The 22211-nt window shown below is 40.4% G+C and overlaps 1 protein-coding gene across 10 annotated transcripts in view; it reads left to right on the top strand.

The window, feature by feature from the left end:
* Positions 1-22211, top strand: part of MCF2L2 (MCF.2 cell line derived transforming sequence-like 2) — a 159965-nt gene that overhangs the window by 57090 nt on the left and 80664 nt on the right. For all 10 annotated transcript variants that reach the window (XM_010397301.4, XM_010397300.4, XM_010397299.4 and 7 more), the window contains 10 exons: positions 2671-2787; positions 5964-6113; positions 7135-7259; positions 8800-8914; positions 9565-9684; positions 10236-10427; positions 10773-10964; positions 11369-11546; positions 20347-20450; positions 21879-21967. In XM_010397301.4, the coding sequence (XP_010395603.1) occupies positions 2671-2787; positions 5964-6113; positions 7135-7259; positions 8800-8914; positions 9565-9684; positions 10236-10427; positions 10773-10964; positions 11369-11546; positions 20347-20450; positions 21879-21967 (1382 nt within the window). The remainder of the gene's footprint in view (positions 1-2670; positions 2788-5963; positions 6114-7134; positions 7260-8799; positions 8915-9564; positions 9685-10235; positions 10428-10772; positions 10965-11368; positions 11547-20346; positions 20451-21878; positions 21968-22211) is intronic.

The raw sequence follows: 22211 nt of genomic DNA, 5'->3' as shown, positions 1-22211 counted from the left end.
GCTGAGCATACCAGGTTAAAGCAAACATAAAATTCTTCCTAAAAGAAAACTGCATGACAGTGTTCCTCCGTAGTTTCAGAGAGGTTTGAAGTGTATCAGAAGATTTCCTACTTGTCAGCAACATCTCTGATGGGGAAGAGCTACAAAGCAGTTAAGACTCACTTTTTCAAATAATGATTTCCACTTCAGAATTAGTGCATAGACTTCATGTTCCAGTCTGAGGCCTTTCCAAGATGATGAAGCTTTTTGAGTTTTCTGGCTTTGATCATAACAGAACAGTGTTTCATAACACATTCAGAGAACAATTTTTCCTTTAACTTTGGCTGAGATACTCAGTTTCCTTGCCTCAGTTTCTTCACCAACAAGATCTCCTGGTTTCTGTGTTTAAAGACAGGGGTCAAGGAGAAGATGAACTGCTGGAATTGAAAAAGAATAGAGTGAGGGCCTAATTGAAAATATTCAGCCTGTACAGGTCCCTGGGACCAGATGCATCCTCCACTATATTCTTGTGCCAAGTTAGGTTAAAGTCTGGATGGATAGACAACTACATATGGATTAAAAAACTAGTTTCATGATGGGTTAGGAGGGTCATGGTAGTGGGTCATGCTCTATCTGGAAGTGGGCAACAAGTGGAGTGTTGTATTGATACCTGCTAGGACCTGCCCTGTTTGGTCAGTGACGTGGAAGAGGCAACAGGATGCACTGTCAAGTGTGCAGATGACACTAAACCAGGAGGAGCAGTTGGTATACTCCAAGACAGGGCCACTAGAACAGAAACTCAAGGAACGGGCTGACCAGCTTATAGTGTTATGTATACACAAGGGACAAAGCAAAGTCCTGTGACTGGGAAAGACTTTCCTTCTAGAAGGGTTTTCTTCCTTGAGAAAGAACCTGTGTTCTTCCCTTCCAACAACACAACAGTTGTGTTGTTGACAGCAATTCCCTGTAGCCTGACTATGTGGGGAGCATCTCTGGGGAAAAGGACCTGGAAGACAGCAAGCTGTACATGAGCCAGAGTGTGCCCTGGCAGCAAAGGAAGCCATCAGCATCCTGCATCAACAGGAGGAGTATGAACAGGAGCATAGTCAGCAGGTTGAGACAAGCACTCATCCCCCTTTACTCGGCTCTAATTAAATCACACTGAGAATACCCTGTTGAGTTTTGGTTCCCCCAGGAAACCCCCAGAAACCCCAAGAAAAATACTAAACTGGAGTGAGGTCAACAGAGAGCCAAGAAGGTCAAGGCTTGGAGCATGTGTTCTGTAAGAAGATGCTGAGGGAACTGGGCTTGTCTAACCTGGAGATGGGAAGGCTTAGGAGGGTTTATATGACATAGCAGCAGCTTTCCAGTCCCTCCAAGCAGGTTACTGGGCATTGCAGCCAGCTTGTGCATGATGGTAGGGCAAGAAATAACTGACATAAAGAGAAACAAGGGCAGTTCTGACTTGATAAAAAGAAAAACTTTTTCACCACAAAGTCAGGCAGCAGACCAGACTGCCCAAAGAGGTTGTACAATCTCAATCCTTGGATGGTTTTAAGTCCCAAGTGGATAAAGCCCTGAGCAGCCTGGTTTGATCTCACAGCTGACACAGCTTTGAGAAAAAGCTGGACTTGAGATCTGAGGTTCCTGCCAACCTGAATTATTCTAGAAAGATTCTGTAACAAAAATCAGCTAAAAACCTGTTCAGGTTTGTTCTCCAGGCTTTTCTTAGAGGACTATTAGCCTAGAATACACATCCTCTTATCTCCATACATCTGCACTCATCTCATTGTCCACAGTGTTTGCCAATGTACTTACCACGCTCCATTGGAGCCTGCTGACATGCAGAGCCACTTAAGCGTTCTTTAAATAGAGTCAAGTAACACATTTGACGTATTTCTGACATTTATTTATTTAAAATTCTTTGTCATTTGTGCTCAACATTTTGGTTTTTTGTTGCTGAAATCATGGCATATCTTCTAGCTGTTGGAACAAAAATAAATGTGTGTTACTTGTGTAACCACTTGTGTTGACAAGTTTACAGTGGTTGCCAAAAGGTAATGCTGCTTATCTGAAGCTGAACTAAAATCTTGTTTGGCTATCTTCAAGCAGGTCTAGCAGTAAGGAGATTCTAAAGTAAAAAAAATGGATCTAGGCTTATCTCTCCTTTCCGTTCCGTTATGATTTTAAATAGAAAAATGCCAGTGAATTCAGTGAACATACAGTGCCGAAAAAATCAGAAAAGTGAAAGAAAAATCTTATTCTCAGTGGTTTCATTTCAGCACTTCCCTGGATCAAGTGGTCGGTGTTGAGGAAGCTGTTTAACTTGCCTGTGCCTCTATTTTTCTGTAAAAAAAAGTTATCTAGAGAATAAATTACTTTATGGAAGTTTGTGTGAACATCATCAATACCATGCTTTTTCTCTTGATGCGCATGCAAAATGACTGAGCCTAGCAAGGAGTAAGATGATGTCAAACCAAGATTAGTTAAAGAATGTCCATATACACATTGAGAAGGCAAAATATAGAGGAAATAAACTGTGGCCATGGCATGAGCAAATACAAAATGAGAACTGGCGGCCTGTGGGGGAACTGCAGAGGTCATACATGTTAAGGCAAACCCAGGTCCTAGGAACAATGATTGAAAAGGCTCATTATTTCTCTCAGTCCAGTGTGTTTGGATTCATTTCAGATCATCATGTTAAATTCTGTCTCTGATCTGCATGGCTACATTGACAAAAGTCAGCTGACCCGGGAGCTGGGAGGAACCCTGGAGTACGGCCACAGCCAGTGGATCCATCACCGAACTGTGAGTGCTGGTGCTGTTCTTACACACCTACACCTGAGCTGTCCAGGTGACAAATGCAGAGCAACCATTAAGCAGGAACTTTTCAGTTGCATTACAGCCTATGGATTCTGCTAGGGACTCAGGGAAAGAGGAAATCCGTGACTCAAATAGAGAAAGGCAAATTCCCCAAAAGTTTGTAATAGAAGCAGTAATTGTATCTCACTGTGCACCTGGCCCAGGGCCTAACAGTGTCGTGGTATTCTTACTCAGCAAGGCCTGTGGGCATGTTCTCTTGCCTTTTAAGTAATTGATGGTGTTCATAGGCCTTCAGCTGAAATTGAAAATAGGCTTTAGTACTTTACTGACTTTACAAAGGTTAGAAGTAAGGTCAAAAGTCTCACTTTAATGATTAATTATGTCCATGCTTTTAAGAGAACAAAAATACTCAGGGAACTATATTTTATTTTGCATTTTTATACTATACAAGCATGCACTCCAGCTGGGTCTTATTTTGGGTAACTGAAGAACAGTTGTTAGTAGGAAGGCAGAAATACTTCTTACTGTATTGGTTTGTTCCCTTTTTGGGCTGGTTAATGCATTTCAGTGTCTGCTTCAAAACAGTGTAAACATTCATTAAGGTGCCCAGTTAAGATGACAATTCACAAAAAACAGACTCCAAACTCCGGCACATTAGCAGATAAAATATTGTCTCATTCTTCCTAAGCAAAAATGGGCTAAGCTGGGTCATGATCCTGGAAAACTGATTCATTTCACAGAGAATTTATACAACATTTGCATCTCTCTTTGTGGGTCTACTTGCAAGATTGGTATATAAGATCCCACATCTAATGTGGGCCTCAATGTTTTGCCAAGTTCTGAGTTCCCTGGGTTTGAGTCTGTTGTTGCTGATGGACAGGTTACATCTAACACTCATAGAAAGAGTTTTCTGAGGTAATTTAAGTCAAATCACTTTTGTCACTTTCTTGCTGTAGTTTTTTGGTGCTTTGCTGTCCTTATAAAATTAAAATTACTCTCCTTGAGAACCACCAAATATTTCATGCTTCTAAATATGCAAACATAGAATCTGAATTTCCTCTAAGATTAATTTTCTACATTTATAGTTGTGTTGACTATAATATGGTTAGGGTTGAGATGGGTGAACAGGCTTATGTGTCAAAAGTATCAAAAATATGAAACTGTCCTTGCAGGAAGGGGGAGTGTGAAGAGATGAATCATCTATATGAGCTTTCAAACAGCAAAAGGTTTGAAAATATGAAGGGGAATAAAAAGAGGCACAGGAAAGGTTGTATTATTTATTAATGACAGGGGTTTGCATAAAACAATAATATATAGTTTGGTAAAATATGGAAACAAAAGTGAGCCAAGGATTTAGGGGAGTAGGGCGATGTAATCTCCAGAGATTTTGGTTAAATTTGTTGGAAAAACTTTTACTAAGCACAGAGACTTGAAAAAAAACCAACCCACAGATGTAATTTAGGTATATGAAAGAATTTATTGCTCATATACACAGGAGAGAGTGGGGGCAAGCATGCTATTAAGTGAAACACTGATAAGTTCATGGTGCAGTCAGCCAACAAATATCTGCTGGATAAGAGGTTGTCATCAGGGAAGTGTTGGCTTCCATGGCACCTTGAAACAATCTGACTTTCAGTCTGGTTGAGCTGTGCTCTTCATGCCCTTTGCTGCTTCTCTCAGTGTTCTCATATCTAGTCCTGCCAGTGCTCTTCTTCTGAAAAAGCTTTAAACTCTGGCTACTTGGCAGTGACACAGTGACCTCCTTGCATCGTTCAGTTTCTGCTCTCCTTTCTTGGCTGCCAGGAGCCTATGAACTTTCTTGCCCACAGAGCACATTTTTGGCTTTCTGTAAATGGCCTTTGGTTGTGGATGGCCATGTCTGTGTTGCAGTCAGAAGTGTGACATTTCAGTCAACTCTAATCCAGTAGTTTTGCGCTGAGAACACCAGGATACAGCTGCTGAGCACTAAGCTACAGCATGCGTGGGTCTGTACTGCTTGTGTTGAAAGCAGACATGAATTTATGGGGAGAAAGGGAAGAAGGCTTGAACTGTGCTAGCATTGTTTAGTGGGGGACATGTTTCAGATCACATAGGTGGACTGTAATTTCTCTCTACACCTTTTGAATGATGACCTACCTCCAGTTTGTCTTTCACTGAGCCCACAGCATAATTTCATCTGTCATGGTTGCAAACAATGATACCCATCATTGCTGGAGAAAGGAATGCAATGTGCAACAGCTACGTAGTGTTTGATTGGGTGTAAGAGCATCCCTAGTGCTTGTTGACTGACTCAAACCAGTGGGGGGGGTTAGATCAAAAAGTACAAAGAATAAAGAACTATGCAGAACAACACAGTCACCCCAAAATTTGAGCATGATCATGAAAAAACATCCCATGCAGTTGCTTGCTACTAGATATAAAGTTTTAATCACGTGTCACAGGTCTGAACATTTTACTCGTATCTGAGAAGGCAGCACTGGTTTTTTTAGCCTTCCTCACTTCCCAGTTCTTCATTAAAACCACAGATTTCTGATGAGTTTCGTGTTGGTGCACCCAAGTGATAAAGAAACAGCAATGTTCCAATGAGTTTATGCATTTTAACTGTATTTGCAGTTGCTTGTTCTTGTATTTGTGTACTAGCGTGGACAGATGGGAGAAAGTGACCAGAATGCATCTCGTACAGATAGGCAAGATGGAGATGCACTTATTCAGAAGTCAGGGGAAGACAGATTACTGCTGAGTGAACAATGGCTGTATAAATATAAGAGCTTTGGCCTATATATTTTAGGAGTGTTCTCAACTTAAATAAAGCCTTAATTAAAATTTTAAACGCAGCAGAATTTCCCAGCAAGCATGGGCAGAGGATCTGAAGTTCCAGGCCTGGCTTTGAAGATGATGTCCTCTGTGGTTTCATTATGTCTGCTGAGCTCTGGGAGTTCCCCCTTGGCCCACAGAGGTGACAATACGTGGGGACCTGTGAAAAGGTCATTTGTGACACATGGTTTAATTTGTAACTTTGAGCACATCCACCCAAAAAAAGGCAATGTGACCAGCTTTACAGGCATGTAATACTTGCAGCACACTGTGCCTGAAGCACAAAGTGCTGTTAAAGGGCTAAGGGTAAATAACGAATCTGTGACTTCATGCTCTTGATTTTCCAGGCTATTGAAAACTTTGCAATGACAGTAAAAACAACAGCACAGATGCTACAGACCTTTGGAACAGACTTAGCAGAGACTGAACTTCCCAATGATGTGCAGTGCACAGAGGAGCTTCTGTCCTCACACACCGACCACCACAGCAAGCTGAAGGTGATTGTTGCCCCATGATGGCTCCAGCAGTGTAGTAAATGAGTTCTGATTTAACAAAATTTTCTGCCATCACTTGGTAGTCCATTGTCTGGAACCCACTGAGGAGGAGAGAAACCTGGTTTCAGGAGGTCGATTCGATTCAGCTGTGGAAAAGGATATTTTACAGCTTCAGGAATGGTAGAATGTGGAAATGTCACTTCCACTGTGTGAGAGGGAGTGATGGGATCACATCTGGAATAGCATGGGCTCCTGATGAAGAGTTCATCAGAAAGGATAAACTTACTTTGTAGCAGAAACAGAGAACATTTATGAGGATGGTCAGGAAAGACAGAATGATCTAACCAGATGGTGACTGTCGTTTTGTTTAAAAAAAAAGTTGGGGCTAGTTTAGCTTTGCAGAGTAAGGCTCAGAAGTAAATATTACAGCTGTCAACAAATGCCTTAGTTTAAACACAAGATTAAAAATACTACTTAAGATATATTAGCACAAGAACATTTTTTATGGAAGAAGTGTGCAGTGATGTGGGGATTCATCAGCTGACAAGTTAATGTTTGAGCCTCATTGTCTTTCTTATTGCTCATCTTTCATGCTGGGAAGACACTTCTGTGGAAGACTTCTTATAGCTGATGTACTATGGCTCAGCATGTCACAACGTTGTTTGAGGAAATCCCATTAAGAAGTGCAATGTCTCAGCCCATTCTCTCAGCTCACAATCTACAGCATACATTCAATTTATGGTAGAATAATTTATTCTGTGAGTAGCCTGGTCAGATATGCAGTCTGCCCAGAAATTACTCTATTCCTTTTCTCAGAAATAGATCTACTAATCAAAGTGAACAGATTTAGGTCTCTGCATTTGCTAGAAAAACATTTCATCTTTGGTAAGCATTTGTATTTTTTTTCAAGTATTTTGTACCCATGAAAGAATCTTCCTTTATCATTACTATGTTGTCATCTAAGAGATGTGAGTGTTGTTAGAAGTACATATAATTTGGTTTTTGGCTTTTTTTTTCCCCTCAGGATGAGCTGAAACTAGCAGTGAAGCAGGGGGCCACCTTACTGACATGCATCCGGGAGCCAGTCACCCGAAGTGCCAACAGCAAACTCAGTCCAGATGAACTGGAAAATGTGGCCACAGTGGAAAGGTCAGTGGAGCTAGATTATCTTGTGCATCTTGCTAATTTACTCCTAAGAGATGCAAGTGTAATTTAAATAATTTAAATATGCAGGTTATAAATTACCACTGGTTCACCTACTCAGGATTTATTGGACAGGTAAGTCAGAGAAGGGAATAGAGGAAATTCCTTGATTAAACTGTCAAGGCAAGTTCAAACAAGTCCTGAATTTCTTGGTAATTTTTGGTCAGACCACTACCTGGGTGAAGATTTAACATGGGACTTACTTTCCCCATAACTTGTATGTCCTTCAAACTTCTGTGCCTGGTTAGAAAGTGGCACCTGAATCTCTGTGAGATGAGAGGGTGGAATGCTTGTGAGTGTTCGTGGAAACTCTGGGGGAGGAACGGATGAAGACGAGACCTGAAACATACTGAGTGTCACAGCTGCAGAGACACAGAGGGAACCCCCTTTTCCTTCCTACAATGCTAGTTATTACCATGAAGCTTTCAGTCACCATGTAGAAGTTTCTGCTTTGCCATGTGATGCAGTGGAAAGAGAAATGCCATGCTAGGGTTTCAGTGTGTCTGCATTCACTGGAAACAAAGGTGCTAAAAGTAAAGCTGAGCTGATATTTTTCACTGAATACTTTAAAATCCTTTAAACATCCCAAAGGAATTTGCTAATTCATCTTGAATTCAATGACTAGCTTTGATTAAAAACACGTTTTTCAGGGACAGTTTGAAAACAGAAATACATTTTTGAAAGGAATAGGAGGGAGCTATTGGCATTTTCCTCAATAACTTGATGACTTCAGCACTCACTGATTCCCTACCTGCCCAAAGAGTGCCCATTCACTGAAATACAAGGTATTCAGAGAACACTTCCTTTTTGTTTTTTCTACTTGTTTAAAACTGTTCTACTTTGTAATTAATGAATCATTGAGAAACTGTGAGGATGACTCACTAGCCTGGTGTCAGATATTTTACTGAAGATATGACACCTTGATATTAATGTCTTTGCAAATAAATGTTTCATCATTTACACAAAGTAAAACAATGTCCACGGGAGTCATTATGAGCTTCCAATCTATTGTTTTTAATGGACTGAGAAAAATTATTCAGTCCTTGCCTATTTCTGATGGGTGAAGAAAATTAACAAGTTGTAGAGTTCTGCTTTAATCATTCCATAAAATAATAATTGCATCATATTCAGTCTGCATCAGCTGGGGATGAATTACCTTTGAAGCATTGGGTGGAAGCTAGGGAGGCACAGCTGCCCTTGGCTGCCAGCACACGGAGCAGCTCTGAGTCCTTCTTGCACATCAGGAGGCAGGACAGTAACTGCCACAGTAGATCTGTGTAGTTGTCACTCATCTGTCACATTCCTGCCTGTCCTACAGCAAATTTCATTCTCTTTTGCTTAAGGGAGAGTTGACGCAGAACTCTCTTACATAAGTGTAGGGCTCCCCACCATCTCCCTGCTCTGCTTTCTGCCATCAATTACTGTAACTTAAAAGAAATGAACTATAGGAAATAAGTACATTCTGTTCATTATAATTTCTTGACAGGTTGTTGGCTCAGTTGGATGAAACAGAAAAGGCTTTTGATCAATTTTGGACCAAGCATCACCTAAAACTAGAACAGTGCCTGCAGCTTCGACACTTTGAACATGATTTTAGAGAGGTATTTCTTTGTTCATGCTGTCTAGCCTTCTCTGGTAAATAAGGTCAAATTCTACCCATACTTGGAGTATCCTGGTGATCCAAAAAGGAGGTTGGGAGAGAAGCCCTTCATTATGAAATAGTAAATGAATATTCAAAAATCAAAGCCTTGGCAGCTTTCAGATGTCTTACAGCACTTGAATAAGACACAGTGAGGAAAGTGCCAGACTGTGAGGCCAAAATGTGGAACACCAACTTCTTGATAAATAATTTTGCAATTAGGTGTGAAGTTATCAAATATAATTTCTTCTGTGATGGTAAGTTGCCAATCCCACCAGAGTCAAGGGAATACAGTTCAGAAGGCCCAAATGTCAGCCCAGAGACTGGAGTAATACAGATTCTGGAGTAATATAAACTCTGCAGTTACAGGTTGTCCAAACTTTGTGGGCCTAATTAGTGAGAAGCAGGGAAACTCTTTGAAGAATAGTTGGTTGTTGATTTATTTCTGGGCATTTCCATTTTGGAACAAGCTAAAAGGCTAAACTTGAGATACAGACTCTTCTCAAAGATGCAGGTGAATGTTTGTTGTAATTTTTATCAGTATCTTGTGATGGGGTTTTGGGTGGGTTTATTTTGTTTTGGTTTTATGTTTTTGTTGTTGCTGTTTTTTAGGTAAAACTGACATTGGATAACCTCATGGAAACACAAGCAGGTTTTGCTGATATTGGAGACAGTGTGACTCGAGTTGAGAACCTCCTAAAGGAACAAAAACATCTGGAAGAGAAAGGACAGGTTTGCATTCAATTTAGTGTTCTAGCTGTTACAGACATGGTATTCTAGACACTTCTTTGGTTTTTTTTTTGTTGTTTTTTTTTTTTTTTTTTGTCCATATTTGCTCTCTTCTCATGAGTCATTATTTTAAATTGCAAAATACAGATCCTAATTTCCAGAAGCCAGGGTTCTTCAGACCCAGTTCCAGTTCATTACTTGGAAAGCTAGGGAAAAAACCAGGGGGAAAATTTTATATAATGAATGTTCCCAGTATGTGAGGAAGAAGAAATGGACTCCATAACCTCAGTGGGCAACCTGTTCCAGCGTTTGGTCACCCTCACAACAAAAAAGTGCTTCCTGAGGTTCAGATGGAACCTCTCAAGTTTCAATAAGTCAATGAGTTTTAACTTATTGACCTTGAAGTTGGCCTTCAATGTAAATATAAAATAAGACATATCAGCTATATTAATATTCCAGACCTTTACCCCCAGGCTACAGCAGGGGTTACAGAGATGGATTGTCCTTATTATGCATGTCATTCTAACTTTGGATTTTTCTCATTAATGTCACAGGAACCTTTGGAGAAGGCCCAGTCTCTAGCTCTCCATGGAGAACAGCTCATCCAAAACAACCATTATGCAGTTGACTCCATTAGACCAAAGTGTGTTGAACTCAGGCGGATTTGTGATGACTTTACCAATGAGACCAAGAAAAAGTATGATATTTTGGGAAAGTCTCTTGAGCTGCATAAGCAGTTAGATAAGGTGAGTGAACCTTCTCAGATAACAGCCCTGGCAAGGTTCTACTAAAAATGAATGATTTTATAAACTCAGGTAATTATGATGAAGATAAAAAGTTGTGTTTGGGTTTTCTCCATTTCATTCAGTAAATGTTACTATAAATATTGGAGCTTTGCATTAGTTCAGAAGTTCAGTTCTGCATATTCTGGTGGGGCGACTTGTGGGCAGGAACTGCTGCACCCTATGAGTAACATTGATCTCCTTTAATGACATGTTAGGGCAAATCAGTTTTTCATAGAGTAGAAGCAACACTTGACAACATGGACTGTCAGGGATGATAAGTCCTTCTTCCCCCATTTTTCTTTAAAGGCAAGCCAATGGTGTGAAGCTGGAATCTACCTCTTAGCTTCCCAAGCTGTGGACAAGTGCCAGTCACAAGAGGGAGCTGAAACTGCACTGGTTGAAATTGAGAAGTTCTTGGTAACAGCTAAGGAACACCAACTCTCCAACCCGAAGGAGTTCTACAATCAGTTTGACACGATCCTCACCCCTGAAATAAAGGTAAAACCCCTCAGATGTGCATGTGCCCACTTAGAAGTTAAAAATTTCCAATTGCTTTGTCCATGAGACTGTACTGGGTTATATATTTGACTCTGCTAAAATATGCCTCTTTCTCTACTCCAAAAGGGCACAGAGGTGATCATTTGTGGCAGAAAGTTTTACTCATAAGAGTAGTCATGCAACACATACGTCATTTGATTAAGAGCAGTGCTAGAAACACTGCTTGAGTCACCATGTGTTGGTCAGTGAAACTGTGATTTGGGCAGAATGCAGGGACTGGGTTGCAATAAACTGTAGCATAGTGTGATCTCCAGCACTAGTCTGGGTCTGGTAATACAAGTCCTTTCTTCACTTGCCCTGTCCAGCACTGACAACCATTTGTTGTTTGCATTTTTTTTGTCAAGGCCAATGCCCAAAGAATTGTACAAAAACTTGAAGATGTACAAGAAATGTTTGACAAGAGGCAAGTGAGTCTGAAGAAGCTGGCAGCCAAACAGACCCGGCCAGTACAACCTGTTGCTCCACATCCTGAATCTTCCCCAAAGCGAGCATCACCAAAGATTACCAGACCAGCAGCAGTAGGTAGGCCATGAGCAGCTGCTTTCAGACTCACTCCAATGATTTGTCCACATGGTCATGTTTGATTTTTGTTATCAGAGAGAACACTTGAATTTGATGGGCAGTGTCAGCCTTGTAGGTCCAGCTATTAAAAATGAATATGAAATGTCTGTCACTGCAAACATACAAACAAGGGCGAATCAAAAAAACCCATCAGGCTTCTCTTCCTAGATCTAATCTACAGAGCACATTTCCATACTGTGTTTCAGTCTTTCTTATATTGCTAATTCTCAAATACCCAAGCCAGGGTAGTCAATGCAAGCCTGCAATATAAGAATGAGAACCTCTTTTACATTGCAGATACTGTAATGTGAATATTCAGCTTTGAGGCTCACAATTCTTCAGGGTTCAATCAGATACTGGCAAAATTAAGAGTTCATTAGTGACACTGACTCATTTGTGCAATTTTTGCTTTTTCCCCTCTACATAGATGTTAGTTCACTTTCTACCTTGTCCTCTGCTAACTGTAGGAGCTGAGCATTGCTTCTGCTTGGAAATTACTGAAAGTTGATTATTTGAGGTTAGCATGTGCCTTTAACCAAGATAGCTATTTTCTGAAAAAGAAACGTGCCTGAAGCTAATTTGAAACAGTGTATCTTGGAGACCAGCCACTCTGTGCTTGGTGGCAGGAAGGGATTGTCCCTTTGGAACCTTAGTGATGCTTAAAAGAGAAACCTTTAGCAAAAAACCTTGAAAAAAACCCTTACTTGCATGAAGAGCTTCAATAAACTGCTTTGTCAACAGCAAGATTAGGATGGTCAGTAGCCTGACCATTTTGCTTTCTAGGCATACCAGCAGAAAGTCACACCAATATCCCTGTTCTCCTCTGCTCCCCAACATTCATCCTTTCTTCCAAAGGAAAATCACCTTCTTCCTGTTCCCATGCCAGTTTGACATCTGTTCATTTTTCCCCCCAAACCATGCTAGCTGTGTGTTTTATGTACAGTTCCTACCTCAAGATTCAGCTTCTCTATTGGTTAAAGGCAAGCTGAGAACACAATGCCTGTGAAGAGGTCCTGCTCTACCACACACACATCCTCCAGTAATGTGCTCCCCTCTTGCACTGGGGTGGGCAGTCAGTTTCCTGGAGGAGTTGTGATTTGCCTTGAAAACTGAGTAAACGGACTGCAAAACTGTAGTAGCTATTTTTCCATTGCATGAGTTACGGAAATGCAGGGAGCTCTGGAGATCACACAACCCAGTCACCTTCTCCAAGCAGCACTAATGTCAGAGTTCATCAGATTCCTCACTGCATGGCCACTAGTGCTGAAGCAAAGGAAGTTGCAAAAAATGGGATTATGGGTTCAGCAGGTCAGAATCAGTTAGTTCCTCTCAGTAGCAGCACAGTTTTAGGATGGCTTTCGCCTATTGTGAAACTTCATATTCAGGCTAAAAGCTCATCTTGTGGTTCTGTTTATGCATGCAGTCCCTTGAACTGTTTCTTGAACCTCGTTCTTGTAATTTTAGAACATTTGCAGGTTTTTAAATGAAATTGTTGGTATAAATAGAACCTTATAGAATAGTCACTAGTACTCTGAGTTTTGATTCTTGTTGATAGACCCCATGCCATACTATCAATTCTTTCACAGAAAATCATGAGATGCTCCCTTGCTCTGTCCCTTGAATTGCCGTTCATGGTTATACAACCCAGTACAGGACAAGTGTGTGACAAGGCTTAGCCTTTAATGTCCCATTGCAAAAGAATAGGTAGGTGAAATTTATTTTAAAATGTTACGCTGGTTGTTCTGTGAGGAGGTGCAAAGTGCAACCCACTCCTGTTCAGACATTGATAAGTAGACTCTGCCATCTCATTCAGTCATGAGGGTGACTGACCCAGAGTATTTCTCTTTCAGAAGAGCCTGTGTATCTACAGGTTATCCAGGGACTCACAATCAGTTACTATAACAGCTATGAATAGTACTTCTATGTTCACATATTCTTTGTGAATCATTTTGGTGTTATCCAGTTGTCTGCTACAAAGAATCATACTTTGAAATTCTGGAGTGCCCTTTCCCTCAGAATGCCAAAGCACTTGGTAAATACTGGCCAGTATTTTAACCTCTTTTTTTCAGAAAGAAAACTGAAGCACAGATAAACTGAGGAATTCACCAAGATGTTTCAGTCTGACTATGAAACGTGTCTGAGAATAGAAACAGGAACACTGAGTCCTATTCCAAGCCTGAAAATGAGGCTGTGAAATTCTGCTCTTCTTGAAGCTATCCTCTTTTGGACTTTCCTCTGTGTCCTTTCTTCACATTCATGGCATCAATGCACTATCAGCACTTAGTTATGGAGAGAATTTATTGAGCAACATCTTGGAAACATGAGAGAGGCTTAGAGCACCTTCTCAAAACAGATTTTATAACTCATTTGTTATTTGTTACCCTGGATGTACCTGAATATTTCTAAAGCTTGCAAAATAGAATATGGCAACTGGAAAATACCATGTCCTAGACTGTGTAAATAGAAAGGCAAGCAAAGGCAATAAAATGTGGTAAACAGGAATAAAAGACCAGAAGGAAAGGCTTTTGTCCCCAGGCAGCAGAGTGACAATACCATGGCAGCACTGCGATGGTTGGTCTGTGAAAGGAAAAGAAGTTACATTTGTTCCAGAATAGATTTTGTTTTGTTTTTCCTTGCTGACTATCCATTTTCCTAACAGGGAATGGTAGGGAGAATTAAATCCAATTCAGGGTGCTGATGGAAAAATCTTCACAGATGTGAAGGGTCAGACATGAAATACTCCATTATTGTAACTGTCAGACTCTCCATTTTACATGGACAAATACACAGGCAGAGATGGATTTTTCTGCACACAGGCAGAGCTGATAGCATGTCTGAGAGAAAGGGCAGGTTTCTGTCAGGGAAGTGACTGTCAGAGTTTCACATCCATGTCCTTATGGTTTCTGGTGACTCTCAGCAATCCTTTAGCTTAGTGAAGATCCAGAAAGGCAGCTCAGAGCTGCACCATAAACTCTCCCTCAGTCAACACTTTTCTATGGGTCTGGAAACTCTGAAGCAAAACTTTAGATTAATCCAAATTTTGCTTGAAGCTTCTGGTTTCGTAAGTGGACTTCTATATTTTGCAGGGACAGGCCTGTTCAAGACTAAAGAACTAGTTCCAGAATTACTATGATGCTGAAAATTTTGTGCCAGCTCTATTTGGTGCATGTTTTAGCTGTGAGAACTTGATTAAATATCATTCACAGATTAACCCTGAAAAGGCAGAAATCTCTGCTGACCTTTTTATAATATGAGCCTTGAAAATATTTAAGTAGCATATATGACACCTTATTTTAAGGAGAGCTCTGTTTACTCCCAATGGAAACTGCTTGAATACTGCTAATGACTTAATTTGTCCCCACGTGTGTTGGGAGGAAAGAAGTGGCACTTGATAGGGAACTATTTTTGCTCTGATTCACTTCTGAGGGCATAATTTTTGATGGTTTGACTACATATTTGTTCTCTGCATTTCTGTGCAAAACTCCTTAGCATGGAGTGAATTGGAATAAGTCCACAGAGTCAAACCACACAGTCTGTCAGGCACAATGAGATGCACTACTGAACTGTAAAGGATAATACATGCCATTAGGGATGACTGCAGTTAGCATTTATCTATTTTAATTTGCTTGTAATTCTCCCAAACTCTAACTCTTTGAAATGAAACTTTCCCAAAGGCTATCTTCTTCAGCCTCACACATTCGTGGAAAATTTCAGTAAAAGATGATTTGGCCATCTCAGTGACCATGGTTAGGAAAAATGTCTTGCTTTAGTTGCCTTTCTGGCAAGAGTTGGAACATGGCAGCACAAAGTGCTATAAAATACTCACCTAGAGAGTTCTTTGTGTGCAACAAAAAAGTGAAATACAGGAGCAGAGATGTCAAAATTTCTGTGAGTTTGTTAAACGAATAGCATGTTTAACAGCACATTGCACATACAAAATCCATGACTCACCATACAAGCATCTTAGAAGGCCAACTTGGAACACAAGATTCCTGAGGGGGGAACACAGCTGGAGCCTTTTCAGTTCTTTAAATAATAAAATTTAAGCTGGTTCCATCTCAGTTAAATGTATACAACTGCTCATTGGATCCAGTCCAGCATTCCTCACAGTCACTAGTGCATAACACTCACTAACTAATAACATCTGGACAGAGGATAAAGGAAGAATGTCTTGCAAGCGTCTGGGGATGTGTGCAGGGGAAGTGAGGCTGCTGAGAGGTTAGCTGACTCCGAAGAGATGGTGCATGTGATTTTCATTAATGATTTGAGAAACCACTACTTTCTATGGTTCAGTATATTTCTATAAATGAAGTTGAAAAAAGGAAAAGATGCTTTCAGTTTTGTGACTGTGGGGCTGCTACTACACTTGGGCCAGTCTGAGGGAACCAAGTAGTATCTTCTTGTAGAATATTACACATCCAGGAACCTCGCTCTGTGCTTCTTATATCAGCAGGTTTTCAGGGGGCTTGACAGAAATTTTGCTAGAGCAAAGAAGCCTAAATTATATTGCCTAAGAATGGCAAAGTCTTTCTGCCCTAAGCCATTAAGTGATAAACCATAGCTGCTCTGGTGTTTCTTTAGCTGCCTAAACATTCTGTTTTGTCATCACCAGCATTCAAAACAGTGATTAAGCCACTAATTATCTTCAAACTCATGTTCCTATTGGACAGCACAAGCAGCAAGCCCCAATAAAGTTTAGCAGACTAGTTGTTTCCATGCTTGTTCTTGCCAAAGGACTTTGATTCTGCTGTAGGTGATTAGTGAGAATGCACTAACTCATAGAGAAAACAAATGGGAAAACATGATGGGGAAATTCCCCCCAAAGCTGAATGTTAAAGCATGGTATTTACTTGAGGGGGGCTTGGGATATCTTACAGGTGGCGGGTATGTATCCTAACCCTTGACTGTAGCCCATGTCTCTTGCTAGCTAATGAGTTACACTTATTCTAGCAGGAGCAAACTTAGGGCCAGTTACCCAGGTGAACTAATCCAGCTGTGTCTGAGCACCTGGGAGCTGCCCGCAGTTCTGTCTGTCTCTCAGTGGGGGATGTAGTCCCCCCGTAGGAAACGAGACCTGAGAGAGGTTGCCTGCTTCCCTACACAGGAGCAGGGGGGAAATGGCTGAAACCACAGCCTTTTCTCACAAGCAGCACAAGTTTTCTTCACTGAATTTATTTCAGTCTTAGAGGGATGGAAAGTCTGCAAAGCAAAACAGAGCACATGAGTCTCTGTCATTTTCTATCAGGTTTAGTGTCAGTGCAGCCCACTTTAGCATTTGCTGCAGGCTAAATAATACAACAGTGATTCCATACTTGTCATGGGACTTCTTCAAAAAAAACTAGTAAGCAGTACTAAAGCCCCACTGGAAAAGTGTAGTGGTGCTCCAGGTGAATGCAAGTGACAGACCCAAACACTGCTTTACAATGCCCTTTAACAATACTTGCTTTAAAAGCAGCATCAAGCAATTTAAAATATTAATGAATTCAAAATGAAATAATCATTATGTATCATTCAGAGGAGTACTGTGAAACACTAGGATGAAAACAACCTTGAAACCATGCAGACATTAGATAATTTCTTGTTTTCCATTGTTCCTGTGCCTTTATTCTTTCAGTAGGCAGCTCGACACTATAATTTTCAGCTTCTTCAGCAATAAAATACTGTACTGACCTTGAAACAGCCAACTGTACTGAATTTTATAAGGGAGTTTCCCTTATATTTCCAGTTCCACAGTAATTAGTGCAATAATAATTAGCAGGTATTTGGGCTGTTTCTTTCTATACTGCTCCAGAAACTACTTAAATGCAGTGAGATGCAGCAGTCTCAGACTATGGGCCAGTGAACAACTGAAAAATTTTCCAGAGCATAACCAAAGCAACTTGTTTCCTGTTTTCAGTTTGTTTCTGGGTCAAATTGGAAAGGGAAGTTCACTGTGTCAGTATGAATCAAATTCATGTCTGAAATATACACAGTTGAATTTGACTCCTTTCTTATCTTGTACCTGTCTCCTTTTCTGAAATATGTCACACTGAAGAAGCCAAGACTCAGATTGTGAACTGACCTGAGTAATTTGCTGCTGGATCAAGGAGCACCTGCAGTTTGGCTTCTTGTGAATGTGTCATCTTCCATTTAAACTGCCCTGTGCTCTCTTTCCTGGATCACCTGGGGCTGTCTGAGCTTGCAAGCTGTGATCCAGACATCAAAGTTGTAACTGATTTCCACTTTTTCTGCTGATTGCTTTCAGCAGGGTTTTCATGCCAGTATCAACCATCCCTTGAAGATACAAAGTTTTCTGATTAATGAATAAGTCAAACAACTTGGTATTGCTGACTGTGCTCTTCTAAGCAAAAGTTCTCATGTTTTCTGAAGTTATTTCCTTTGCTTCCCTTTATTTCCACAACACATCCATAAAATTTGTGAATTAGCTTTGTAGAGCAATCCAATGGACTGAACTCGGATTTAGACAGGGCAGCTAGACATTGGCAGCATATCTAGGGTATTCAGGTGTGGGTAAGAGTATGAAACAATGTCTTGGAGACCAAGTCTTAGATTTATTTTTTTTAATGCTGTTTTTTCAAGGTATAAATAGGATATAGTTGGGAGAAGCTCCAGGATATAATAGTTTCTAGTGTAATAGGTATGATCACAGCCTGTGTTTTGTCATGATTGTGGTAGGTGAGAATTTATGGCTAAATAGAATCTCTAGAGTGCATCAATACAGAAAAGGGTGAATTTACTGATGCTTTTAGAAACCTTACTCAGATTCATGGGAAAACACATTAGAGGACCCATTTGAAAACTTCCCAAATATTCTGGTTTTGCCAACAGTAGCAGTCACCCTCCCTGCAGATTAGAAAGGTATGAAGAAGTTTGACAATTGGGATCAATAGCTTCTATGTGCTGCATCTTGCATCTTTTTGTTCTCTTGGTTCCAAAATGTCAGTACACTGCTTTTTGGGTGAAATAAAAATACCTTTGAGAGAACAAATACTACTTCAGGGAAAACTTGCCTTGGGGATGGGAAGAAGGCATTTGTTGAAACTAGTGCTCAAAATCAAAACAAATCCCCTGCTGCATATTCTGAAAGAGTGATGGAAGAGCCAAAAAGAGACCATTTTCATTTCAGCTCAGTCCTGGGAACCACAAGAATCCTCTACCAGTTGATTATAGCTGCTGGTGACTGCCAGATTTCACTGTTCCATTGAGGAAACTTTCTAGTATGGAGTCATTGTGAGGAGGCAACAGGCATGAAATGGGCATTGCCAAGCCCTTATGTCATTTAGCATTGGATTAATCCAAGAAGATTTAGGGAAGATTTGGAGAGAGGCTGCTTTAATTAGTTCTCTTCCCAGCTGTGTGACAAGGCTGTTGAAAAGACACAGGGTAGAAGAAATGCCAGCTTCCATTATTATTGTCTGATATGATGAGAAAACTGCTATGTTGAAACTGATATGTTGTCTTTTTAACGGAATAGAATTTGGGGTGCTTCTATGTGTTTCTTTTTGCCCTTTTTAAAACTACTTTAAAAGAAGAACTAATGACAAGGGCATTTGAAACTTTGTTAAGGTGTTTCTTTTTGAAGCGTTCAGCCCTCTCCTGCATGAAACCTTTGATACTATGTCCTCCTCATTCAAAGATGTCTGCATCTTTTTTGCTGTATGCCTCAGCTTCTCCCAAAGAAGAAAAAGTTATTAATGACTATCAAGACTCACAACATTTCAAAGTATTAAACTTGGTGAAACCCTCTAAAACAAAATGTTGCCAGATGCATTTGAAAACATTAGCTTTTATTCTTAGAAAAAGTGTTAGTTAGCTAACAGTTAGAAAGTTCTGACAGAATAAAAATGAAAAGGACTTAATTTTGTTCTTTATTGCCTGACCCAGATTCTTTCAGCATTTCATTTGGCATTCATACATGTTTTCACCCATGACATGAATGGCTGCCCATATCAACTCAGCAACTAAGAAAAAGGAGAGTGCTGTTGGCCTTGTACTTGCATGTGCTGTGAACTCATTATCAATCCAAAACAAAGATAAAACTAACAGAGATTATTTTCTATTCAAGCCAAATGTATGATTGCCCTTCTCACAGTTCATTCTAATCCTTTCCTTTGGACAGCAGGCTCAGCACAGGTGGTTATGTTGGTGAGGATGACTGTCCAAGTAGCTTCAGACACCAGAGTGTCTGCTGGGGGTTTCAGAGCCTGCAAGGGTCACCAAACCTGACACAACAGGGCATATTCCGAAATAATATCCTCAGACTCTCTGGCCTTACATACCTGTCACTGTGACTGACTGAACTCCTGTGATTACTCTTTTGAGAGTTGTTCATGTAACGAAACCTTACAGGGAGCAATCCTTTAATGCAACAACAGCAAATGATTACCAGAAACAAAATTTCCTTGCTTTCGGAGCCCACACAAGCAACACATGCAAGTGACAATTACCCAAGCGTTGGTACAGCTGGCTAAACATTTACCTGTGCTGTCCCAAAGATGGTTTTCCCAGGGGAAGCCAAACCAAAGTAATCCTTACAACGTGGAGGTGAAGATGCCAATTTGAGACACAGTGCAGCACTGAACAAGGGAACCCATCCCTTGTGCCAGCTGGTCCATCACTGCTCCAGCACAACTCAGTTCTCTAAGCCAGGTCTCATTTACCACCGATGTGTCAGGATCTTTGCTCATTGCACTTTTCGGGAAATAGAATTTTAACTTTTAGCACGTGTTTTGTAATGTTACTTCCTTTTTTACTCTTTCAGCTACTAATAGGAGGTCCACAGAAATTTCCTGCCCTCCAAAGACCATTTCTGAAGTAGAGTTATCAAAAAAGAAAAGCATTAAGAAGACAAAAGGTGGAATTAAGGTAGGATTACCTGTGATTTGGGGACATCCCCTATTGTGAGAGAACTCAAAACCACATAAATATAGATTTACATACCTATACTTGGAAATTGGAACATATTTAAGTTAACACTCTGATAAGAACAAGCTGTTTTAACCTAACTCTTCTGTTATCCACACCCCTGACTTGCTCATATGTCTCTTGTTTATTCCTCTAAAGCTGAAAGCAAAAATTAAATGCAGTCCATTTTCTGAAATGGCCAACACAGCCCACAGCTTCAGCAATAAGCACAGAATAAAACACAGTTATCAGCAGGAACATACAGCTGGTCTCCCCTTTGTCTAAACTAACAGAAAGTGATTTTGGAATTAGTTTTACTCTCATCAGTAATCACAGTTGCATTCCTCCCACGTAGTTAGGTGTATGCAGCAACATGGTACAAGCTTTATAAAACATCCATTCATTCATTCATTTTTAAATCCACTTCCCAAGACTACACTGCAAATTATGCCCCCCTCCCTTCCCTCCCGTTGTGCTGATAATAACTCAGATGAGGACAGTTTATTACTGGAGTCCATCATTATCATCAACCAGCTAAAAAATTTAGCAATATAGAATGTAAGATAGGCAACTACTTTCCCTCTTCAGAATCAGCCCTTAAAAATGCAAGTGCTCAAGAACTTAGGTTCTGCTGGGATTTAGGTATTGGCTTGGATTAACAGCAAACTCAGCAGCTGGGTTGTTTTACTGAATTTAAAGAGATTGGCTTTTGAGTAAGTGCAAGTAGTGCTTGGTGCTCTTAAAGCTGCAGGCAAAAGGAGGAAAAGCCTGCTTAAAACTTGCCTGGAGAGCACTTGAAATGATTCAACTCTGCAAGACTGGACAAGGGAGTGTGTGAGTGTCTATCAAAATAAAACACTGGAGCTGTACAAAAGCTCAGCTCTGTTTTCAGCCTGGGCACAGGCTCTGCACAGGTACCTGTGCTCAGCACTGCCTCAGCCAGCACTGCTGCTGGGACACAGAAACTTCTCAGAGGCACACGGAGGATTCCCAGATTTCTCCATAGGGCATTCTACAAAGAACTCTGAAAATATGAAGTCTTTGGGTTGGCTTCAGACAGGAAATGAAAATAATAGTGTTGTAGAGTCTAAGGAACAGATTTTTATGCCTGTAATTATCTACACAAGGAGATAATTCACCTCCTGTGGTGCAAGAATATAATGAGTTTGCCTGCAGTAAGGAATGCCTCCATGCCACCACTGAGCAAGGAAGGAGAATATAAATATACAGGAGATATTTCTGCACATCTAGAACTCAATCATTTTAACTTGTCTAGTGGCTTACTAGGTTGGGTAGGATCTTTTTTTATTCTTTCAAAGAGTTAAAGTTCTCTAAATAAAAGCATCAGCAATTAAGTATTTTCAGTTTTAACATGTCCTTCTCATTCAGATTGAAGTGATGCATGAAGCCAGTCAAGGAGGATCTAGCAGAGTCCTGGTGACCAGTGAAAGTGATGAGAACTTGTCAACAAGGAGGAGGTAAGGCTGCATATATGAGCCACTGGATTTTTTTTCTTCTTAGAGTGCAAGTTAATGCATTTATAGTACATTCTCTACAACTTCTTTGAAGTTCACCAAGATTAATAAATAATTAGCAATAATGAAGTCACTGAAATGCTTACAGCCATGCATTTATACCCAGTCTATCAGATGGAAAAGCAAGCAAGAGTTATCTTTTGTTTGGGTTGGGGCTTTTTTACAGGTTTTGGGGTTTTTTTTCCTT

The sequence above is a fragment of the Corvus cornix genome, chromosome 9 (genome assembly GCF_000738735.6).
Source record: "Corvus cornix cornix isolate S_Up_H32 chromosome 9, ASM73873v5, whole genome shotgun sequence".
Taxonomy (NCBI): domain Eukaryota; kingdom Metazoa; phylum Chordata; class Aves; order Passeriformes; family Corvidae; genus Corvus; species Corvus cornix.
The sequence above is the reverse complement of the archived record's forward strand: the minus strand, read 5'-3'. Positions and strand labels throughout refer to the sequence as shown.